Source organism: Camelus ferus, chromosome 8 (assembly GCF_009834535.1).
Source record: "Camelus ferus isolate YT-003-E chromosome 8, BCGSAC_Cfer_1.0, whole genome shotgun sequence".
NCBI classification, from domain to species: domain Eukaryota; kingdom Metazoa; phylum Chordata; class Mammalia; order Artiodactyla; family Camelidae; genus Camelus; species Camelus ferus.
In genome coordinates, this window is record NC_045703.1 from 2,289,692 (window position 1) to 2,314,554 (window position 24,863).

At 36.4% G+C, this 24,863-nt stretch overlaps 1 protein-coding gene across 4 annotated transcripts in view; it reads left to right on the plus strand.

Moving 5' to 3' along the window:
* The window catches only part of FBXL4 (F-box and leucine rich repeat protein 4), a 63,229-nt gene that overhangs the window by 28,925 nt on the left and 9,441 nt on the right, over positions 1 to 24,863 (plus strand). For all 4 annotated transcript variants that reach the window (XM_032484415.1, XM_032484417.1, XM_032484416.1 and 1 more), the window contains 2 exons: positions 1,204 to 1,448; positions 8,613 to 8,826. In XM_032484415.1, coding sequence (XP_032340306.1) covers positions 1,204 to 1,448; positions 8,613 to 8,826 — 459 coding nt within the window. The remainder of the gene's footprint in view (positions 1 to 1,203; positions 1,449 to 8,612; positions 8,827 to 24,863) is intronic.

The following is a 24,863-nucleotide window of genomic DNA, read 5'->3' on the forward strand; positions in this document are numbered from 1 at the left end:
TACTTTGTCATATTTTGGCCTCAAACAGTAATATTCTGACCTGAAACTAATACTGGGCCTACATAGTTAAATAAGTTGACAAAGAGCATTTAGGTTAAAGGGCATGATTGCAAAACAAAGAGTATAGGTAGGTAAATACACTGCATTCAGTAAAAAACTTGACCACCTCTCTCATCTAAAGAGTTTTACCATTTAGCAAAATACTTGATTTTTTTTTCTTTGTGTTTCTTGGTTCAGAATACGCTGTTTAGCAGTGATTCTTTGAAAATTAGTTTAGAAGCTTCCAACTGTTTACCGTTAAGAAAAAGCAAATCTTGGACTAGTTTAAAACTATTTTAATTAGAAATAAAAATCTTTTTGATTCCTTCTTGATACTCTTCTGTATCTGTTCGCTGCTCCGTTATCTCGAGTGCCAGTTGCCTTAAGCAGACCCAGGTTCCTTTTCCCTGGAATCCTGCAGTAGCCCCCTCCCTGGTTTCCCTTCCCGCCTCCCTGCCTCTAGTAGTGCCCCCTGCAATGATCTTTCTAACACACAAATCTCATTCTGTCACTCTGCAGTTTACATTTATTCAAGACTCCTCATTGCTTTCAGAATAAACCCAGGCTCCTCTGTGAGGCTCTTTGTGACCCTGTCCTTATCACCGACTGGACTTTCCTCTCCCCTATTTTGCTCTCCCTCTTTAAAGCTGAGCCTTCCTGGCACAAGTAGGCCTTCGCTGTGCTCAGGCCTGGGTCCCGTGTCAGGCTCTGGGAGCAGCCTCCGCTCCTAGCAGAGCTATTGAAATGTGTCACTGTACTGACCAATCCCCCCTGGACTCCGAAAGCCCTGAAAGTGGGAGCTCTTCTCTCTATCACCAGTGTTGTTTGATGTCTCGTCGATGTTCAGTAAATGTTAAGTCTGTGAAAAATCATACTATTCAATAGATTCCCAAAATAACTTTACACTGTAAAAAAAAAAAATGAGTAGTCAACATGAATTGAGTATACTTTGAACAATCTTAAAATGTAATATAGATAGCCTTATGCATGTCTAGTTTCTACTGATTGGATAATTCTGTTGAATGTTGATATATTTTGTATGTGAAAATGTTGTTATAAAATATATGATACTGTTGTTCTTTACCAGATTATATCATGTGCTTCATAAAGTGATACTTTTTTTTTTTTCTGTCTTGACGATCTTGGTTTCTCTGTTTCATGTAGCTCATTCAGCTGATTCTGAATCATCTTACACTACCTGACCTGTGCAGATTAGCACAGACTTGCAAACTACTGAACCAACATTGCTGCGATCCCCTGCAGTACCTGCACCTCAATCTGCAGCCGTACTGGGCAAAACTGAATGACACCTCTCTGGAATTTCTGCAGGCTCGCTGCACTCTTGTCCAGTGGCTTAACTTATCTTGGACCGGCAATAGGGGCTTCATCTCTGTTGCAGGATTTAGCAGGTTAGTGCCAAGCCTTGTTGAAGTTATTTCACCAGCAGGCTGTTCTTACTATGTAATAGTTTCTGTAGTAAAGGTTTGAAAGTCTATACCGTGTACTTAACAGAAATAAAGGGAAACACCTTTTCTGCATCATGTTCAGAATGCTTCTGCTTATAACAGTAGATGAGTTTCACCATGCTCATCAGCTAGACCTCATAATCTGGAGGGAAATTATGCCCTTTACCTCGTATTTTTTAAACATCAAGTAACTTTCAGCAGAGCTCCTTTTTTTTCCCTTTCTCATATTTTCAGCACAGATGATTAACACATTTTAAAAACTATTTCCAAATCAAAATCTACCTCTCTAATGTGATTTGTCAGAAATGGAAAACAATTTATTATAGAACATTTTTAATTAAATCTGAATTACATGTGCAATACATCACCCAAATTTAGAAGCTCATTTAAACTAATTATGTTGAAAATGCAATTACATGTTAAATAGGCGACCACACTTGCAGACCTGCCCAGGTGTTTCTACTCCTTTCTATTTAAGCATTTAGTTTCCTTACTACTAAATGTCACCTGTTAAACATTTGAAAGCTTGCACGAGTGCATATTCGTTTAGTAATGCCATAGTCATTTTTCTTGATACAAACAGGTGTTTTTCTCTTAACCTTGATGATGGTTATTCTCATTGTATGTTACAGTATCATCCCTTCATTTCATTAAGTTAAATAACAAGTGTCTAACATTAAGTAGACACTTTGGGGAAATTACCTGTTATTTTTGATTAAAAAATAATCTATCCTGTTTTTTGAAGTTAAAAACAAACTACAGCTCTCCCTACACACATCCTCAGCGGATACATTCTTGAGCACTGGTTTATGAATTAGAAATTTGTATACTGAGCTTTCTTTCCCCTTGACTTATATTATAAAGATGCAGTTCCAGAAATAAATACTTGATACCATTAGATTCAGATGAAATCATGTTCAGAATAGTAACAATGCGTTCAAAATGCTAATACTGATAGTGTATGCATCAAAGAAAGAAATAAACATGAGCAGTCATGGCTTGTAGCACATGCTGAAACCATGGATGCACTTCCTTTCTTTCTTTTCTGCTAGGAATAGAGCCGGAGGAAGGGGTTCTTAGATAAAACATGATAGGATTGTAGGTCAGAGCCTAAAGATTTTTTAACATGCTATGTATACAGAATTCTTTTTTATTTTGTAAATTTGCTTAAGAGGGGATATATATAGTGGAAAAATAAGGCATTTCTTTTTGGCAGTGTGATTTTGGTGAATTTTCATAGAATCCACATTTTGAAAATTGCAAGACCTTTGACAGCTATCCAGTGGAACACAGCTTAGTTCTTTCTACTTCTGTTTGCTGCAAACACACACACTTCATTGGCAAATTTTCTTCTCTGCTAACAGGACCAAGAAGAACCAAAGCTAATGATGGCTGTGGGTATTCAGAGCATGCACGATGGATCATAAACCAAGACTAACTGACTCTGAGAGTAGATAGAACAATTGGCATCAATAAGCATTATTTTACATTATAAGGGCTTTGGGTTTATTTTAATTACCCTCACAGCTCTTTTTTTAGTGTTTCCCACTATTAGGAACTTACTAGATGTTTGTTTTCACCCTTGGTGTGTAAGGCATTATGGCGAATGTTGTGAACCATGTAAAGAGATATATAATATACTTCCTGCTTCAGCAAAGATAAAGGTATAAGAATAAACATTTAAACATACCCTTCCTATATTTTTATAAATAAAATAACAGGGAGGCAACTAATGTCTTTAATAGACATTAAAGAAAACATTGGTAATGAATGGCTGAAGCCCAGCTTCTTTGGCAAAATATTGCATATAACCATGTTATAACAGGTAAAATGTAAAGATAATATTAAATCAGTTTTTTAAAACTCTCTGTAGCTTATTTTGGTGCATGGGCAGAAACATACATTGTGAGAAGAAAACTTAGCAATGCTCTTTTAAAAATCTTCAGCCTGTAATGGATAAAAAGATCTTCTTTTGCAGGGTTAAAGCCCCCAGTCTACGTTCTCACCAGCAGTTTCTCTTCCACTTTCACTTCAGCCATTTAGTTGCCGTGGGGCTGTTCGAATAATCACCAAAGTACATACGTAAATTTAAGTTTTCCATATTTGACAGGAGTGGTTCAGCCAGTAAAACCATAAATCTTGATAGCATTCCTTTGAGCGTAGTCATTGTTCCCACTGAGAAAAGGTAAAGTTTAGATACCAAGGCGAGAGCATCTGTTTCTGGGTGGGAGGTACTGGAGTTTTGCCTCCTGATTGCTGTTGGCCCCCTTGACTTGACTTGTAGGCAGCATTCCCAGAGTAAACGATACATATTCACGGCTTGATTATTAATGAATAATCTGTGAATAACTATGGTCTGTTTATGCTCATTACTGTGAAGAAGACTTATTTATAATACTTTAAAGAAAAAAAAAAGTACATTTTTAAACTAGAGACCGATGATGAGGAGCTGCTTTTTGAGCAAGTCTCGGGGGAAAGTTTGATATAGTTTATTTTTATTGCCTAAAACCCTTATCCTCACAAGCTGGAAGTGTTTCACTGGATTTTAGAGAACTTAGGAATTTATGTTGTTCAAAATAGCAGGGAAATAGGGGAAATTGGAGTAACAAGAACTTAAAACTTTTAATCAGTTATTAAAATCCTGTTCTATCTACAGATTTGTGGCTTGCAACTTCAGGGACTGCTGATGCGTGGCATTACGCATTAAAGCCACATCAGTTCTGATTCTGCTCTTCTTTTATAATACACTTCCCTTGGATGTCTTGGGTGTTCCTTTGCCTCCCTGGCTGTTTGTGCTCTGAGGCTTAACCATCCTTCTGATGTTCAGAAAGCCTTAGGTTCATTTTTCCACTATCGTTTTTCTTCAGGTGGTTGCTCAAGCTCATCAGCTTGATCTCCACCTCAGTTATGCAGAAATTTCTACCCCCATCCCCTCTACTTGCTCCCTTCCGAAACATTGTTGGGTGCTTTCTAGATTCAGGACTTTATGTTTTGATACAGAGCAACAGTTTCAAGGAATAGAGAGCTTTTTGTCTATTCATATATTTGTTTATTCAGTTGCCACCTATGTTTTATACAGTTGTCTCTTTTAGTTGGTCAATTCCTAGAGATGAAAGACAACTTAAGACTTTCTTTCTTCTTCCTTCTGCCATTGCCAGATAGTACCGTACACAGTTAAGCAGGAAGTTTTGTTTTTAGTAGCTTTATTTTAGATTGGATATGGTAAATAATGCTCCAGCTATCTGGGATCAAAATTATCTTAAATACACTGTTTTATAAAACTCAGTGAGGGTCAGCTAACAAAACATGAGATTAGGAGTCAGAAGCCATGGATATTTACACGTAATTCTCCCCTTACCTTTATACTTCAGGCAGGTTGTAAGGATTAGTCCCTTTTATTTTGTGATGAGTAAACTCAGATTAAATCATTCATTCATATGATGTTAATTATTTTAAGGTGCAAGTTACCATTTAGTAAATGACTACTTATGTACTTATATTACTCTGGACAAATTAATTCACCTCATGAAGGTAAGCAATTTATTTCTCTCTCCAGCGATTCCTTTTCTTCTAGCAGGAGACCTAGTTTGGGATTGTTTATCTGAACTTGGGTCTTCTCTTAATACCCTCAGTGTTGAGAAATACTTGATGAGAATTCGTAGCATGGAATGAACAGGCTGCAGGAGATAAAGAAGCTGTAGTTCTTTTTCAAGTGATCAGTATCACAATTGAGATGAATAAATAGACGACCAAGACAAAAACATGTATGTAATTATGCATTAAAATAAAACTTTATGAGGAGCATTAAGGAAAGAAACAAGAGTTGCATTCAGCTAATCAATTGATTCTGCTGCTACTTCTGCCTTCTTGGAGTGGGGATATTATGAAAAAGTAGGTAGTGTAGATCTTGTTTAGGAAGAGAGACTGTGGGGATTTGACTACATATCTACTCAAGAGTCAAAATATGCAACATAGAAAAATAAGGAGAGTCATAAAGATAGTGTAAGCATGACCATTATCTTTATTGTGCTTCCATATTCTGTCAGTCATTAAATTCATTTGGGAAGTGTTCTAGTCTGTTAACTGCAGGCTTTCTGGTGATTGGCTTGACATCTTAAGAAGGGAAAAGTTCAATAATGAGAGCAAAGGGGAAATGGATGTCAAAGTATTCCAAGTCCAGTACCAGAAAAAGTTGTGGAGCAGAGTACTTTGCCGAATAATGAAGACCTTCAAGAGATAAGATGCCTAAAGATTTTAATTTTAAGAGTGTTAATATACTCATTTAACTTTTGCAATCTGCAAATAATTTTAGAAGTATTGGATCAAAATGGGATACTCTAGTTCTCTGACACCCTACATTCATTTCTAGATTGCTAGCTTATACATAACGAAGAGCTACTCATAACTGCTATGAATACTCAAAGTAAGGTAAAATGTTAATTTTGTCATATTTCTTGGGAATAGTTTGACCCTTTTAAGGGACAAATACTCTGAGTCTGTAGAACTTAGTCTATCCCAGAATAGAGGAAACTTAAATTTTTGAAATGAATTTTCATAATTGGAAGATTTGTTCAACCAACTCGTCAAATGGTTTTTACACACCTGGTGTTGTTGTTCAGTACTGGGTACACCAGGAATTCGTTTCAATTGCTGAAGGATTTGAGGCAGCTTATAAAACTCAATATAAGCCAATCAGTATGTAAGGAAATTGTGGTTAACAGAAAAATAGTGGTTGAGAAACAGATGAGCCTGAGTTCAGTTAGTATGTGGGAGGTAGTCGTAACGTAGGACACACTGCCTCCCTTTGAAATAGACCTGAGTCTGCACGTTGAGCACCACATACATTCAGTGCTACCACCTGATCCAGGGCATATCCTCTCCTCCCTCAGTGTTGCCATGGTGTCCTGACGGTCCTCTGTTCTACCCCTGTCCCCCTTCAGTCTGTTCTCCACACAGAGACCAGAGTGCTCCTGTTAAAAGGCAAGCAGGTTGTACCACACCTGTGCTCAAAACCCTTTGACGATTGAGAATCCTGTCTCCCTCAAAGTAAAAGCCAGAGACTTTATAGGACACACACTCTAGAACTGCCCCTCACCTCTCTGATCTGCTCCTCATCTCCCTCTCACTTTGTGCTTCCTTACGGTGCCACACTCTAGGTGTTACCCCTGATATCCTCCTCTGAGCCGTCATGCTTGCCCTTCCCTTTTCCTGGATTACTGTTCCTCAGATAACTCACCCCTTCACTTTCTTTGGGTGTTGACTTGCCTTCTAAATGGGCCTTCTCTGATCATCCTGTCTACACTGATACTTCCTGTTGCCCTTCCCTGCTTTTATTTTCTTCTTGACGCTTTTCACTCTCATATGCTATTCATTTTACTCGTTTTATCTATTTATGGTCTGCCTCTTTACCAAAATGTAAGTAAGCTCTGTGAGAGCAAGGACTTTGCTTTGCTCACTGCCAACTCCTCAGTGCCCAGAGTAGTGCCTGGGTCATAGCCAGAGCTCAGTAAATATTTGTTGAATGAATGAATGAATGTGCTTGAGGCAAACTGCCATTTAGCTACTACAGCTAGCCAAAGACACGGTAGTGAGACAGGTCGGAGGAAATCAAGGAGGGGGAGAAGCTTGAGGAGTGTAGGGAATTTTAAGGAAGGGGTGGGTAGTTGTGTGAAATGCCACAATAAATCAAGTAATATGAGGACTGAAAAGAAAGGCTATTGGATTTGGCATTTAAAAGGGGAGGGTGAATTTAGGGAGAGCAGAACTCATGTTGCAGTGGATTAAGAATAAACAGACGTTCAAGTGTAAATAAGATGTGTGGACTACAGGATTATTTGCAATACTTAATGTGTAGCAATGAAATTTTTAAATTGTTGTTTGAATATGAGTTGGCCAAGATTTAACTTTTATTTTAATGCTTGTAGGATGCTTTGGCCTTTGCAACCTGCTTTCTCATATTGTTGGATGTTCAAAACCATGAGGCAGTGTGGTGAGGCAGTGTGCTGTTACGTATGGTCATCTGCCTTTGACAGCTGAGGAAATGCTGAGACTTCTGTCAGTGCCTTTTCCAAGGTCACATGCTAGGAAGTAGTGGAACAGGGCAGAACGTCCATCTTTTGACTGAGAAGTCCAGTGTTCCTTCCTTTATTTACATAAGTGATTGATTTATTCAGTTTTTATTTTGCGTGCGTATTTGTGAGCTAATTAATTCATGTAGAAAAAAGATGTGGCATAAATAAACTTGCAGCACATGACTGTTGTGCCACTGAGACGGGCAAGAAAATGTCAAGACCTGGACAGGGGTGAGTGGGGCACTTGTTAAAAGGTTTGCTTTGCTGAGTTGATAAAGTTTCAGGAATTCAAATACTCCTAGCCTCACATTTACTTTGATTATCAGATGACGATTATGGACAGGACTGTTTCCCCCAGCCCCTGGAATGTAACAAAGATAAATATTGTCATTCCTACTCTGATAAGGGATTTCGTGTCCTCTACATTGAATTATTTCTGTGTATTTTATGTGAGGCTGCAACTGAGTATCTTGTAATAATTTCAGCATCAGTTTAGGTGCTAAACAGTAACAGTTACAAGGACTATATCACAACAGTACAGTGAAACCAACCCCGAAACGTTCTGAGTTGAGAGGAGGCTAGTCTGATTTGTTTTGAGGTCATTTATTTAAAGCTGTCACTTTGTGTGCCGCGTTCAAAATAAATTATCCGGTACTGAATGGGTGCTGTTTAGCGGGAAATATGTTCCAGGAGTTTAGAGTTTTGTTATGTTTTGTTTATTGGCTCTACCAACTTGGATGTGAATTACAGGTAAATAGAAGAAATATACCCTCTGCTTTCTTAATTTTCCACTTAGCATTAGCTGACTTTTTATGTGATATGGATCCATTTTATCTTCTCAGGTTGATTTATTTTAGCGTAACCATGCCTATTTCAGCATGCAGTAAATGAGAATTTAAGTGAAACGAGGTTTATATTTTCCCTAATAGAAATCTATTCTTCGGAAGGTGTCTGCTTAGAGTTAATGTAATTCCAAAGTACTTGCAAAAAATATCTTTGAATTTTCTGAAATTCACACAGAACATTGTTTTTACAGGTTTCTGAAGGTTTGTGGATCTGAATTAGTGCGCCTTGAATTATCTTGCAGCCACTTCCTTAATGAAACTTGCTTGGAGATTATTTCTGAGATGTGTCCAAATCTCCAGGACTTAAATCTCTCATCCTGTGATAAACTGCCACCTCAGGCTTTCAACCATGTTGCCAAATTATGTGGCCTTAAACGACTCGTTCTCTATCGAACAAAAGTAGAGGTAAGATTTACACCTTTTGCTAGTGTAATAGCCAACTGAATATTTAGTTGCCTATAACTTCTCCTAATAATGTGATTTCTAATTTCTAAATAGATGAAGTGTATGATGCCTGACTATTCTAAAATCATTAGATCTGATTCAGTCATTTCAGAATTAGTCTATTGTGGGGTTTTTTTTTTTTTCATTTTAAGAAAATGTTATTCTCTGCTCTTAAAATGTTTGTTAACACTGTTCATAGTTCTAGGGAAAGAAACAGGCAGTGGGCTGAGTGAGGTGCGCTGAAATGCTGGCGGGGAAGGAGTCAGAGAAAGAGGGATGAGGAAAGCACGCAGGAGGACCTTTGCTGGGAGTGGGAGGAAGCAAAGTGGAATTTCTCCAGGACCAGGCTTGTGAGTTAAAATTCCTAACACCACAATTTAGGAGTCTCATTAAAGAAAAATGGAATCATGTAATATTTATTCATCTCCTTTTTGTCACTAATCTCCAGGACATCTCACCAGGTCATTACATGTGCCACCTAACTCTTCATTAATTGTGTCGATTATGTTTTACCATAATCTATTCAGCTGTTCTCCAGATGATCAACATTTAGGGTTTTTAGCAGTTTTTCTTTTACAGACAGTCTAGCAAAACATTCTTTTGCACAGTTTTAGTGTGCATGCTTTTACGGCTGTAGGATAGAGTTTGTAGGTGGTACTGCTGGGCCAAAGAGTAGTGCCTGGGCGCCTGCAGTGAGTGTCTACCTCTTGTCCCGTACTTGTCTCCTCTGCTCCAGCCGTGCTGGCCTTCTTTCTGTTCCTTGAACATTCTGATCCGGTCCCAGCTCACGGCTTTTTCACCTCTGCTGGTCTGGAATCTCCTGCCTGCTCATTACATGGCTGCCCTCTTGTCAGCTCAACATCCAACTTAAATATTTCTTTTTTTCAGAGATGGCTTCTTAGACATTGATAAAAGGTAGCCCCTCTTCTAGTTCATTTCTGTCATATCACTCAGTGTATTTTCTTAACAACTTTTGTTCCTTTGAAATCATCTTACTTGTTTTCTTGCTATCATCTGTCTCCTTACACTGGGATGTGAATTTCACGAAGGTGGGAGGCTTGTCCATCTTTCTCATTGCCATGTTCCCAGTATCTAGTATAGTACTTGGTAAAGACTGGCCATTCAATAAGTATTTGAATAAATGAATAAGATGGCCAAGTTACTTTTTCCAAATGGTGGACCAGTTGCTTCCCTACTTTAGTGAACCCTTGCCTGTTCTGAATGTTGCCTTGGTCAAGTATCCAACCTCCCAGTATTTCTGTCTCCTCATATCTAAAATGCAGATAATAAAAATACAGATCTCATAGGGTCATTGTGAGAATTAATTGCAAATGAAGTGCTTAGAGCGTGCCTAATTCATAGTAAACTCTCAATAAATATTGGCTGCTAATAGCACTAGTGGTAGTAATAATATCATCGTTGCAGGTTTGTGGTGTGTTTCACAATGTGGTATGGAAGTCTCCCCTCTATTCTTTTTAAACTTAAAAAAAAAAATCCTTGTGTATTAGTCTCCCAGATGTACCTTTCAGCAAGGATTTTGTTGGAAGTGCCTTTATTATATTTAATTTTGCTCTTTAGCAAGGCTTCCCATCTATTCACGCAGGTCTTGTCTTACATCCCAAAGCATGTTATAATTTTCTTCACATAGGTTTTATATCTTTCTGGTTAAATTTATCCCTTGCATTTTATGGTCTCAGGTACTGTATTCTTCTATTTAATTTTAATTGCTTACTGTTGGTATAAAGGAAAGTTAGGTTTTTGTATATTTATATTGTATCTGCTCACCTTACTGAATGCTTATAATTATTGTAATAATTTTGCTCATGTCTTTTGGGTTTGCTAATAATATAATTATTATGTAATCTGGAAATGAACATACTTTTTCATTTTCAATATTTAAAGTATTGCTATGTTAAGTAGAACTTCATAAATAATGTAGAATAAGAGAGTCACAATAGGCACACCAGGCTTATTTCTAATATAGAGGGAATGTTTTTAATGTTTCATTTGCTAAATATTTATATGACGAGTATTTGCATGTGTATTATGTGCCAGGCTCTGTTCTAGGCAGTGGGGCTTCATTAGTGGACTAAACACACAGCTCCTCATGTTGTTTGATGTTTCTTTCTGGCAAGTAGTCTTTATCATTCTCATTTGGTTAAGAATATTTTATCAGAAATGTATATTGTATTTAAAAATTTTTAAACCTTCATTGCCACACTGATCTTTTGTTTTCTTTTATTTATTAATATAATGACTTACGTTGAATTGTCCTTACACTCCTGGGGTAATCCCTACATGTTTTAACTTAATACATAGCTAGGTTAATTTCCTAATATTTTGGAGCCAAATTGCCTGGATTTGGATTCTAGCTTTATTACTTACTAATTATGTTACCTTGAAGAAGTTTCTTGACCCTCTGCACTTCAGCTTCTCCTTATGTCAATTGGGGATAATGATAGTATGTTTTTCAAAGAGTTGTTGTGAGGATTAAATGATTTAATATACATAAAGTACCTACAACAGTGCCTGGTTCATAGTAAATATTCTTTAAGGCTTTATACTTATCAGTACTTTTTATATCTACTTTCTTAAATGAAATTGAGCTACGTTTTTCTTTTTCATGCCATTGTAACAGGTTTGGGACTAGGATTATGACATCTTAGCAAAATGATTGGGAAATTCACATCTTTTTGTTTGATCTGAAATAACTTTAATATATGGGAATTATCTGTTGGGTAGAATTTACCTATCAAACCATCTGGGTGAATAGCCTCTTTTTACTGGTAGATCAGGGTAGATATCTTTTTCTCAATATAGCTTTTTTACTAATCTGTGGAAACCTGAACATACTATTCCTGATTTGGGGCAAAATTTTTAGCTAGAGTTTAACTGGTATCCTGCTTTGGTGGGAAAAAGACTTTGATTTTAGTTGTGGCCCTACCACTGACAAGCTTAGTGACCTAAGTTAAGTCACTCAAGTTTCCAGATTCTTTATTTGTAAAGTAAGAGGACTTGTATCCCTGAATGCCAGTTTAAAGATAGTATTAGCCTGTGTTTTCATTGGTCTGTGGTGAAATGACTCATCACTTGTGTAGGTATAAAATTGTCAGCTCTCCTTTCTTGGGTAAACCTACCCATTTCTGAGATTATGCCACACCTGCTTTTTACTGGTGTATTTACTGTTTTATTGCCCTGTGTGCCATAAAGTCTGATATCCTTTGTGCAAGGGATAAGGCCTCATTAAAAATTTTTCTCATTGAATTTAAGAAGAAAGGTAGCATAGTTAATAAGTGAACCTGCAGGAAGAAAAATAGGGTAAAAACCAAGAGACTATATTAACTTGGTGGACATCTTACATCTGTGATGATTTGTAAAAGTATTTCCCATGGGATGCTTTTGAAATGTTATATCTTAACATGATCTAAGTGCCAGGGAATCATTAAATAGTCCACAATTTTCTTCAGTTTACCTCAAGAAACTGATAGAATGTGACTATATGTTTTTTAAAAAGTGTGATTTATAGAAATTGAGAGGTTTCATATCTCGAGCATAGACATCTGTGCATATGTCTCCAGGTTTGGATGGCATCAGCCTCAGCTTCCCTCAGTTACTTAAGTGTAGATGTAAAATCATTGTATGATTGTAGTAAATAAAATTCGTTTTTTTTGGACTGTATCTTACTACCTATTAAAGTTTGTTTTTATTAGTCCATCTGCTAAAATACCATAAAATCATTTATACATCTACCCTACACAATTTTTCTGACATTTAGTACATAGAAAATACTATGAAATTGATTTTCATTGATCTACAGTGACTTACAACAAAATAAAAAATAATGTCATTTTAGTGATGCAAATGGCCAAATTCAAAATTGAGAAAAACCTGCCCAGGCAGTGTTTACTTTTACAGCTTCCCAACTCTGAATTCAGAGCTCTCGGCCTATACCTTATTCACTTCTGATATCTTCTCATTCTCGGGATCTGCCTCAGACTCGCACACGAGCACTGAGTAATGCAGAGGAAGAAAGGGAGAAGGCAGCACACGCACCTGGTCTCTTTGAAGACAAACAGTACCCGTGTCAATCTGTGAACACCTCCCATCTCTCCTAAGCAAAGAATTGTCACCCTCTTCTCCCTTCCATACATGCACCGTTTCAGTCCTGCACTCGATGGTGCTGGTGGATGAGAGAAAACAAAATAAGATAAGATTTAGTGGATTGGCTTCTGTCTAAACCGTCCATGTAATCACCAGCAGTACATTTGGATGTTATAAACTGTTTTGAACAGCAGTTGATTTCAGATGCCTCTGCCCTAAGGAAATACATGAGGAGAAAAAAAAGCTACAAATTTGAACTTCCTGGGAGAGGTTTTTCTTTTTTAAAGGAATACAGATTATTTAGTGCCCCTTTTACTCCCTGTTTTTCTAAGCTCTACAAAGTTCCAAAATAAGCAAACGTTAGTATTACAAAAATATTATCTCTCTTATAGCATATTATCTTCAGAAAGTTTTGATTAATAATATGATAGAGTTACATTTTATGTGCCTGTATATAATTTACATTAATAAACATGATACACCTATGCCATTTTATAAGCGTTATGCAAATCTGTGTAGAGAGTGAATAAAGCTTTAGAGGATATTGGAGACCTGGGTTTTCGTCCCAAAGTTTGGGAAAACTTACTGAATATATTGTTTGTTGTCCTAGACATTTTGCATATTATTTAATTCTTTATACTAATTCAGTGAGAGTAGGTCTTACTCTCACCTTAGAGATGTTGAAATGAAGGTCCCAAAAAGATTAATAAGTTTCCAAGTGGCACAGAGTGATAAATTAGAGTCAGAATTTGAACCCAGTTTTGGTGGCCTCCGTGTTATAGTGAAAATTGTAAGATATATAAGAGCTTAGAAAGGTAGTTATTCTAATAGCTTGGTTGGGCTGCCTCTATCTAAAATAGAGCTTTTGCTTTACCACTTAATCCTTTTCTAGTCTACAGTCAGTAAGGAAATATAACATTGTAACTAAGATACACAATATTTTCATCCAGTGTAAAAGATAAATTTTTAAGTTATATTCTGTAAATATTTTCTAGTCTCTAAAAGATCTACTATAGGGAAATGGGCTTTTGTCTTTTATTTTTATTACAAACAAACTTAGTTGAAGTCTTAGTTCTGAATTTCTAAGAACAGTTATTCAAATTACATTTAGAGACATTTAAGTAATAGTTTGTAGAATCAATATATAATGAAGTGCCTCAAGGGAAAGGATTATATAAACAGGCCAGCTCTCAATATTGTACCATAATGGAGAACAGCATTGGGACATATAATCCCCCAAATATTTTAGCACGTGAAGCGATGTTGTTGATGTCTAGGTTGTGTGCTCTTGAGTGGTTAGGCATAGCCAGACTTGTTGCAGGTCTGATAACTCAGTAAGAATGAGAACCCAGGAGAGTGAAACTATAATAGGATCAGAATTGCCTGAAAGGCTGGTAGGTGGATCCTGGCATGCTGATATGGCACCTCCCTGAGCCAGTGGTGAAAAAGGCTGTGGGCCTAGGGCACTGGGCTTCCCTCTGCCTGGTAGATTTCACCAACAAGGCTTGTTGCATTGACCACTGAGCCTCATGAGTACCCTTGTCAGGAACTGGGATTGGTTCCCAGTGTATACCATTTGTATTGCTTGATTGCTGCTTCGGTAGTCAACTAAAATGAGAGCAGCCTTAAAACAAGCCCCAGGTGTCATTGTCACCAATTTTTGAGGCCAGTCTTTTATGATCTGGTCTAGCTCATTAAGATTTTTCTCCCCAGCTCCACTGCCTTGGCTCATACTATGGCTGGCACCCTCCAGTGAGAGAAAGCAGCAGTAGGATCTTTCAGAATTTAGCTCTGGTTAAAACTGCTTGGCAGTGAGATTTGGGTGTCCGATTCAGATATTATTTGATAATTTAAAAACTGGGAAGATACTTGTTATTTAGTCTGTATCAGAGAACCAAGTTATAAAACTCAGTCCTCCTCTTGGCTTTCTGACTTGAAAAATTTATGTGCTTGGGTAAGTCACTTATACTAAGCTAAAAGTTTAACTGTTAAAAAAAAAAAAAACTTACCCTATCACATAGTCTATTGAGAAGGCCAAATTAGGTCACACATGTGAAAAACAACAACAACAACACACTTTATAAATTGGATGGACTTGTGTAAATGTGAAAATGATAGTATAGATTTACTCAGGAAAGTCCTACGCAGTTATTCCCAACTTGTTGAAGTATTCTTACAGATCTTCCTAAATAGGAATATCTTTTCTATCATGTGCTAAGAGAGATTTAGGTTGAATTATTTCTCTCACCCTTATGTTTTGTTTCTGTAAAAGGAATGTTGATTCCTAAATTGTAAATTTCCTAATGGAAGGGACCATATTTGACCGTTTACTTCTTTATAATTAGTATGTAGAACAGTGTCTGGTATTCACTAGAGTGAACATATATAGTAGATATTCAGTAAACTTGTGTTGAATGAACGAGTGATAGCTCTCTCACTAGTTCATTTTTTCATTATTAGGTAAGTTAGTAAGCATAAGATAAGTTTGTCTTGCTACAGAATAACCACATCCACCAAGTAGATGGATGGGTGGATCTCAACCTAAAGAATTCCTAAGAAAATGTTTGAACTCTATTTGTCCAGAATTTTTAGCTCTGAAAGATAGTGAAATATAATTCTATTTGTTTTGTTAACTTATTTCATGGGATCTTTTTCTTTCTTTAGATGTTTTTAGGATTGTGATGAAAAATCGCTTCATCAGAGAAATAACAAATGTCTTCTTATAGCATTAACCAAAAAATCACTAAATAATGTTGGTTGAATTTCGGTAGATGCAGAGCAGTAAATATATGCCTGTTTTTTGAGGAGCAGGAGAGCACTATGGGATGGAGAGACAGAGAGGACTGGTACTTCAGTAAGCCCACATGGGTGCTGACAGTGTCGCGTGTTTGTGCTTGGTTGGAGGATGGTCTGTGTGGGGAAACCTTTCTAGAAGAGATGACCCTCAAGCTGAAATTTAGACCTGTTTACTGCGTGATCCTGGAATAACTAGTGATAATGAGCTGTTAAATGGAGTAATTTTCTTTTTACTGAATTTGGTAGATCTTTCAGGATTGTATAGGCAAAACTTTAGGCAAAAGATGGGAAATTAGAACAAACAGGAAGGAGACTTCAGTTGTACTTGGTTTCTTCTACTGCTTTTGACAAGGAAGTAATTATAGTAGAGTGAGATATATGCCCTGATTGGAAAGACTGTTTCAATCCTTTTGGTCCTTTTTATCTCTATTCACAAGATTCTTATATATGATAAACATTAATTGCAAGCATTTCTTTAGCCATATGTGATGATGTATTTTCATGAGAGGAGGGCTGTAGAAATTTAACTCATTAAGTAGACTTTTAAATACTTAAAAGGAGAAACCTTTTATTGTGAAGTAATTTTAGACTTACAGAAAAGTTGCATAAAAAGTAGATTCCCCTACTACATGCATGTTTTTTCCTGAACCATTTGAAAGTAAATAGAAGACATAATTCTCCTTTACCCACAAAGGGGCATATATCTGCAACCTACTCTTAAATACTGTCTCCCCAGAATTTATATGTTGAAGTCCTAACCCCCAGTACCTCATAATGTGACTGAATTTGGAGATGGGGGTCTTTAAAGAGATAGCTAAGGTTAAATGAGGTCATTAGGGTGGAGCCTAATCCAGTGATTGGTGTCCTTATACTAAGAGGAGATTAGGACACAGACACATAGAGGTAAGACCATATGAAAACACCAGAAGAAGATGGCCAGTTTCAAGCCAACAGGAGAGGTCTTAGAAGACACCAGCCCTGCTGACACCTTGCTCTCAGACTTCTGGCCTCCGGGGCTGTGAGACAGTGAATTTCTGTTGTTTAAGCCCCCTAGTGTCTGGTACTCAGTCATGGCAGTTCTGGCAAACTAACACAACTTACAAAGGATGGCATGAGGATAACTTTTTAACATATTACATAAAAGGTGGCTTTAAGAGAAGTTCCATGCATTGAGTAAAACAACCTGGATTCGTGTTAGAAGTTTGAACCTGTTTACCTTTTCTTTGGGAAAAAAATATCGGGAGTAGGGGGGTGAGGTGGGGCCTGGTAGGTAGCAGCTCAGTAAGAGTGTCATTCGGTTGCTTAGCAGCAGACCAGAAAACCAAGAGTGTTTTTTAAAAGTTGGAGTTATAAATGGAACACCTGCATCCAGTTTTGATTGCCTCACTTCAAGAATGATAGAACATAAATTGAAAGAATCTGAAGAAGTGAAAAAACTGATTATAGGTATTGTAGGGGACTAGTATATGACAGTAATCTGTAAGCGTGGTTCGGCAACGGTTTGCTTGGACTACTAGGCTTGGACGACAGTTTCAAGGACCCCACTGCCTTCAGCTTCGTGAAGCAGAAGACAGCAAAAGTGATCTTTACTTCTGTTGGATATCAACACTGTCCTCCTATTTTTCTTTTTCCTGTGCCAGCTTATCCGGCAGAGTGGATATATATAAGTAAAAATGCATACCACCCTGTCTGTTGATGAAAGCACCTGGACTTTCCTACGAAAGATACATAAACTGTCTTGAAAATAGTATGATTTGATTAAGTGCCATGAAGCTGCTTTCTGACAGAGATAATGGTGTTCCCCTGACGGCATTCTTGCTTGATTTAAAGAACACATTACTGTATATTGGTAAGTAAAAACAGGGATGGCCTTTCTCTTAGGGGAGTCAGTGTAGCCAACAAACTCAATGAAAGGGACAGTCTCTCACCAGACCCAGGGCTGATTACTAACTAAGACCAAGGAGAAAAATTGAAGTAGGAAGAACCTACTTTGGTCACGTAAGTTGACTAATGCAGGCTGTGCTTAGCTGTCACCTAAAATGCAGTCCATTTCAGGCAGATTGATTTACCTGGATAACATATAAAAGATAATAATGACTTTGTTCTTAAACAGAATCAAGAGTAAAGATTTTAAGAACTTTTAATACATTAACTTATATACTAAAGCTAGCGAACTTTTAGAAGTCTTTAATATATATCTCCAGGCAAGAATATATCTGTACTTCTTTTGATCCTGAATGGTTTAATAGAAGTTCCAGTGGGAGTATGAGGCTTATGGCGGGTTAAGTGTGTGTAACCTGAGTGGATGGGCTATGGTTTAGTCACAGCTGAGAAGCCTCTTGGGGGTCAGTCTCGTTATCATTCACATTCATAACAGTAACCGGTATGCCAAGTATAAGAAATCTACCTGGAAAGGACACATTCATTAGAGACAGCTGATAACACATTCTCTCACTGTTAGCATGTCAAAAGGGAAACCAAATTACAGTTATAAGACCTATTTGGTGAGCTTAGAATGAGAGCAGTGAGCATTAGTTACATAATTTAAATGCTTCAAGGCATCAGCACAAAACAGATTGACACCATCTTAACAGGAAGGAAAGAAGTGCTTTTGGAAGAAGATAAAGGCTTTGGACCAGTGCACCCTCTTCAGCTGAACATCATTTAGATGAACAGTGTCAACCAACATATGCCTCAGACTCCTCTTACATGCTCTCTTAATGGTCCAACCCTTACCCCTCTGATCAAAACATTCTTTTATATAGTCAGTAAAGTTTCAGTCAAGTGTAGCTGGTATGTGACTGCCATGACTTTTTGACTGCAGATCTCTGCTATCATCCATTATGGGTTGATATGGAAATTGATCAGTTTAGTCAACCATGAGCAAAGATGTATTCAACTGTATAATCGTAGGAGAGATCCACTACCATGGTAAAAACAGGTTCTGAAATGAGACTAGAGGGTGAGGCAAATGTGTGTGATTTAGCCTTAGGTTTTGTTCTTTCACACACATGGATTTTTGGAATTTAACACATTATTTGAACCTTATGCTGAAATTTCTGAATTTGTGGTCTAGGGTAGGTATACAGTTAGGCTTAGGGAATTTTCTTTTTTTTTCCCTCAAAAGCATGTGTAAGAGCTTTATTAATTTATGTCATTTATGATCCTTACCATTCTCTTTTTAGAGCTCAATCAGAAGTCTAACTTTTCCACCACAATGCTGATCTTCAAGTTTAACCTATAGGGAAAATACTGTTTTCAAGCTGTGATTATGTATCAGTATATAAACTATACCCTATTGTATATTTAAACTGTATGAAGGAGAACAATTTGTAGTAGATGGTCCATAGCAAATATCTATAAACTAATTGAATTTAAATTTTCTGGAATGATGATTGTTTATTTCTCAATATAGTAGTTTCAGGTACTTTAAATAGTTCTTAAAATCCTTCAACTTTTACTCTATACTTCCCTTCCCCAAGTTTTTTGTTATTGAACGCTGGGGCAAAAAAATTAAAATTAGAGAAAGAAATTTGTGTGTATATGTGTATATTAAATTCCAATAATTGAGTGATTGTATTCTTAGGAATTTTTTTGGGTGATATTTGTTATGTAAAGTTATAAGTTTTCATTTAGTGAATATACTTTTATAAAATTCCATCTCATTACTTGTAGATGTTGTTCTGATGTGTTTGAAATGTATCATGATCAGTGGAAGTACATTTATGATCAGGTGATGTCCCTAGTCTCTGTATTTTAGCTAGTGTATGTCTGGGATGTATAAACTTGTTCTTTGTTTCCTTAATATGCTTTCTAGGAATCATGTTTTGGAGTAGAGAATATTGATTTTCAATCCTACCTTCCTATATTAACAGTGTGATAATTAAGGGTTATATTCTTTATTGAAGATAAACAATAATTTTTAACTGAAAAAATTTAATTACAAAAATTATTAACTAGTTATAACAACTATAAACCTGTATTAATGTAAAATAGTAAACACAGTATTAATATGTTGATTATATTACATCTCATATTATTAGATGTACATGGTATACATAAATATAACTCTAAACTATAAATCTGGATTATCTAAAACTTATGTGAGTATACTAACCATCAGTTATCATTTTATTAAGTACTTTTGCTTAACACTTTAGAAATCTAGAGGACAGGAGGTTATGAACTTTATGGGTAGCATCTCTTAAAAAGCTGTCAATCAAAATTTGAATTCTTGCCATCTTTTACCTCTTAATAAATTTCTTTGTAACAAGTAGAGACCATATTAATCCTCTATAACTTATAGTTATCCATTGGATTTTGAAGCTGCTGAACAGGGTTAGTAGGTAGATTTTAGGTGGAATGCAAAAGGATTCTTATTTTTTTAACATTTTTTTTATTGAGTTATAGTCAGTTTACAATGTTGTGTCAAATTCCAGTGTAAAGCACAATTTTTCAGTTATACATGAACATACATATATTTATTGTCACATTCTTTTTCGCTGTGAGCTACCACAAGATCTTGTATATATTTCCCTGTGCTATACAGTATAATCTTGTTTATCTGTTCTATATATGCCTGTCAGTATCTACAAATTTCAAACTCACAGTCTGTCCCTTTCCACCTCCCCCCCCCTTGGCAACCACAAGTGTGTATTCTACGTCTATGAGTCTGTTTCTGTTTTGTATTTGTTTGTTTGTTTTTTAAGATTCCACATACGAGCTATCTCATATGGTATTTTTCTTTCTCTTTCTGGCTTCACTTAGAATGACATTCTCCAGGGACATCCATGTTGCTGTAAATGGCACTATATTGTTGTTTTTATGGCTGAATAGTATTCCACTGTATAAATATACCACATCTTCTTTATCCAGTCATCTGTTGATGGACATTTAGGCTGTTTCCATGTCTTGGCTATTGTAAATGGTGCTGCTATGAACATTGGGGTGCAGGTGTCATTCTGAAGTAGGGTTCCTTCTGGATATATGCCCAGGAGCAGGATTCCTGGGTCATATGGTAAGTCTATTCCTAGTGTTTTGAGGAATCTCATACTGTTTTCTACAGTGGCTGCACCAACCTGCATTCCCATCAGCAGTGTAGGAGGGTTCCCTTTTCTCTACAGCCTCTCCAGTGTTTGTCATTTGTGGACTTTTGAATGATGGCCATTCTGGCTGGTGTGAGGTGATACCTCATTGTACTTTTGATTTGCATTTCTCTGATAATTAGTGATATTGAGCATTTTTTCATGTGCCTATTGATCATTTGTATTTCTTCCTTGGAGAATTGCTTGTTTAGGTCTTATGCCCATTTTTGGATTGGGTAGTTTGTTTTTTTCTTATTAAGTCAAAAGGATTCTTTCTTTATGAACATAAATCCTACTCCCAGATGCCATCATTCACCTAGGGTATGTTTTGATAATTCTGGAAAAGAAATTAACATGAATCCAGTCACTCTTTAGTGAATCCCTTTCCACAGAGCTTTAAATAAGGTTGACCTTTGTTTAAAAATTACAAACTCATTTGAAAATGAATCTGCTACCTTATATTATTAAAACTGCCAACTATTTCAATTGTGTTTTAATTTTATAGAGCTACTCTTGTGCCTCTATTGAATTTTGCAGGACTAATCAGCAGAATTTGTTGGGGAACGTAAACAGTATCTTCAGTCTTAAATAAGAAGTTAATTAAATTGTTCAGTTTTTATGTCCAAATACCTTTTCTGTAGTGCACTTAATGTAGCTTTAATCCATCTGTTTGTGTGTTCTATACACGTAGACGTGCTGCAAGTACTCATTAAGGCAGAATTGTCCTCTTAAGTAGAGGCAGGCAAATTCTTTCCATGAAGGGCTGGATAGTAAATATTTTTGGCTTTGTCCACATATGGTCTCTGCCATAACTGCTGAGCCCTGCTGCTGTAGTGTGAAAACAGCTATTGACAGTACATAAATGAACAGGTGTGCCTTTGTTCCAATAAAACTTTATTTACAAAAACAGACAGTGGGCTGACTTTGGCCTGTGGGCAGTATTTTGTCCACTCCTGCTCTAAATTGTCGAGTCTATGGTCTCTCCAAAATCAGGTCATTTTATGTCTGTAAGTGAAGAGTTAACTTCTTTTTTTGCTTTAGCATCAATAGTAGTACTTTGATTCTGAATAGTAACAGCATAGAGAAAGAATATACTAAAGATGTTCTCAGAGGAAATTGGTTAACTGGATTTAGATTGCAAGCTGATCTATATAGATTTGTGCTCTAAGCCTGGGCACTCCCACAGTCTCTGCCTTATCAGAAGCTCTGCTGGAGAAAGTCAGGAAACTGTGAACTTGCACTTGCTCACCTCAGTGCTCCCTGTCAACCCCTTTATTTATCTCTATTTGAGTCCTTGTTACATTCCTCACAACATCTCTTCCAAGGTCATTCTTGCCCCCTTATAGCATGGTCTCAGCATTTGATCTCGCATCTCTTATTTAGCAAAGATGTGTGATATCGTTCACAGTAATCTCTTATGTTCTATGTTAGTTCCTTTTTTAAGGTGGGGATGAAAAATGATAATTCTTTCCACTATTAAATGAATTTTTAATTCTCCATTTAATGTGCAGACTGTGTAAGTTATTGTAAAATATTTACCTGAGTAAGTTAAGTTGGCCATGGATTCCTCTTTACAACTTGAAATTCCTCCAGAATGCATCTACTCTGACACCAGTGTTTTCTAAATATATAATTATGAGAATATTAATTCAAAAGTGAGTTAAGTCTGTCCTAAAGTTATGATCTTTAAAATAGTAAGCAATAGACACATCTCCTCTAAAGAACAGTCCAGTTTATTGTGGTGCTGTTGACAATAAGTATTTTCTGCCTTAGTGTTGTTTTTAATTAGAAGAACTTATTCAACAGGGAGTTCATCTCAAACTATATCAAGAGAATCTTATTGTCCCAGCATGGAAGTCAGTTAAAGCTAGGTGATCATGTTAGATGGCTGTCCAAGCCACCCAGGGGTTGGATGGAAATCTTAGAGAAAGGAGGAATTTGGGCCCGAGCAGATATACCATATAGTATATAGTGAGATGACATTGGCTGTGCCTCATGGTCAGAATGAGCCAAGCCTCCCCCTGGTTCTGAAATATCCCCAGGACCATTGCACTTTAAATAGAAGTCCTGGTTCTGGATGGGGGCAATCTGTAAGACCCTTAGACAGGGAAGAATAGAAGAGTGAGGTCAAGGAAATGGAAGGTTAAAGAAGTAAAGGAAAGCATCTTTTTAAATAGAACCAGAAATTATGGGACATGGATAGGCTAAAACAGCAAGAACAAGTAGTTGTGGGGAAAAAAAAAGATTAGAAATCTAGGAAACAGACATATGAAAAGATCTTCAACCTCACTAGGAATCATATTAGTGCAAATGATACCATTCCATACTCATCAGATAGACAGACATTAAAAAGGATGAAAATACCTGTTGGCAAAGAAGTGGGACCCAACTCTTATACTGCTGGTGGGAGCATCAGTTGATACAAACACTCAGGAGAGCTATTTAGCAAAATTCAGTAAAATTGAGGCATACTCTGGTATGTGCTTTAGAGAAATATTCTTCTATAAATGCACATGGAAGCACATATAAGAATGTTTATTATAACATTCTTTGTTATGGTAGAACTTGTAAACTAAATATTCATCAAATGGGATTGTATATTGCAGTAAACTTGTATAATGGAACAATACACAACAGTGAAAAAGTCGGTGAACTAAGCTGTATCAGTGTGGACACATCTCTCACCTTGTTTAGGAAAATGCAGAGGTAGATGCACATTATAATAGCATTTATATAAAAACAATATGGGCTATTTATGGTCCAGAATATGTAGAAAAATTATATAATTTTCGAGCACGTTTTAAACCCTGAGTCATGATAGAGATCACCTCTGAGAAGGGATGTGAATGGATGGAGGGATACACATATAGAACACAATGAGCCAAGAAGGCGAAATGTTGATTTGATAAATCTGAGTTGTGGCCACATGAGTGTTCATTATCTTGGACTCTATACTTGTCTGCATATTTGAGATTCTTCATTGTAAGTAATTTAAAAATAAATTACCCAAACAAGTTCCATGAATCATGAATGAATGCATGAGTATGTGTATTTTTTTAATTTTAAAATGTATTATCTACAAGAATATACAAAAATTTTCTAAAATCTTCTGGATTTTGCTCTGCGAAAATCTTATAAAACAACCTTGTTATAAGATATGGTACTTTAATTTAAAAAAGAAAAAAAACCTAATGTCATTTTTCCTATCAGTAAGTTAAAATAGCTAAGTATTATGGAGAATCTGAAAATCAACTTATCTTCATATACCTCTTCTGATATCAGCATTCTGAGATCTACATGGCATTATCTAGTAAATGTTATTAAGTTGTGTTGAAACTTAAGCATAAAATCAATATGAACTTTTTTGCTTAAATTTTTAAAAATGCACAACAGTGAAGCAATTAGTCTTAAGTCTGGTATCACTCTAGCATCTATTATAACTATTATTTTATTTTTGCCTTCACTAAGTTTATTTTAGTTGAAATACTTGGTTACTTTATTTTCTCAATGAGAATCTTATCTGGGGTTTGAATAAATGTTTTGTATTGTCACTGACACATTCTTCATCTTCTCCCCAACTGCTTTTTTTCAATTTCTGAACACTTGGAATAGATTAAACAAAGGTTGTATAATATCATCTTAATTGTGATAGATAAGATTTAGCTAAAATGTTGAGAAAGAAATTTTGCCACGTAAGTCTAAGTAGTATTTTTTTTTTTCATTTATAAAAGAAAAACTAGAAATTTGAATGTCTTTACAGTTTTTCATGGCAGGCATGTCGTCAAGTGACATTATGACTGTTTGGGGATAGTTTAGGAACCATGATCAGGCAGTGGTCTAGGACACCTCTGGACTTCTTTAGTGGTGAAACCGTTTTCATTGCACAGGATATGGGGGCTTAAATGGCAGGAACATGACTAGAAAGCACACATTATATACTGTTTCAGTCAGCATGTTACCCATGACAGGTGCTCAATGGTTGTTGGTATCCTTGTCAGAAAAGAGAATCCTTTGACA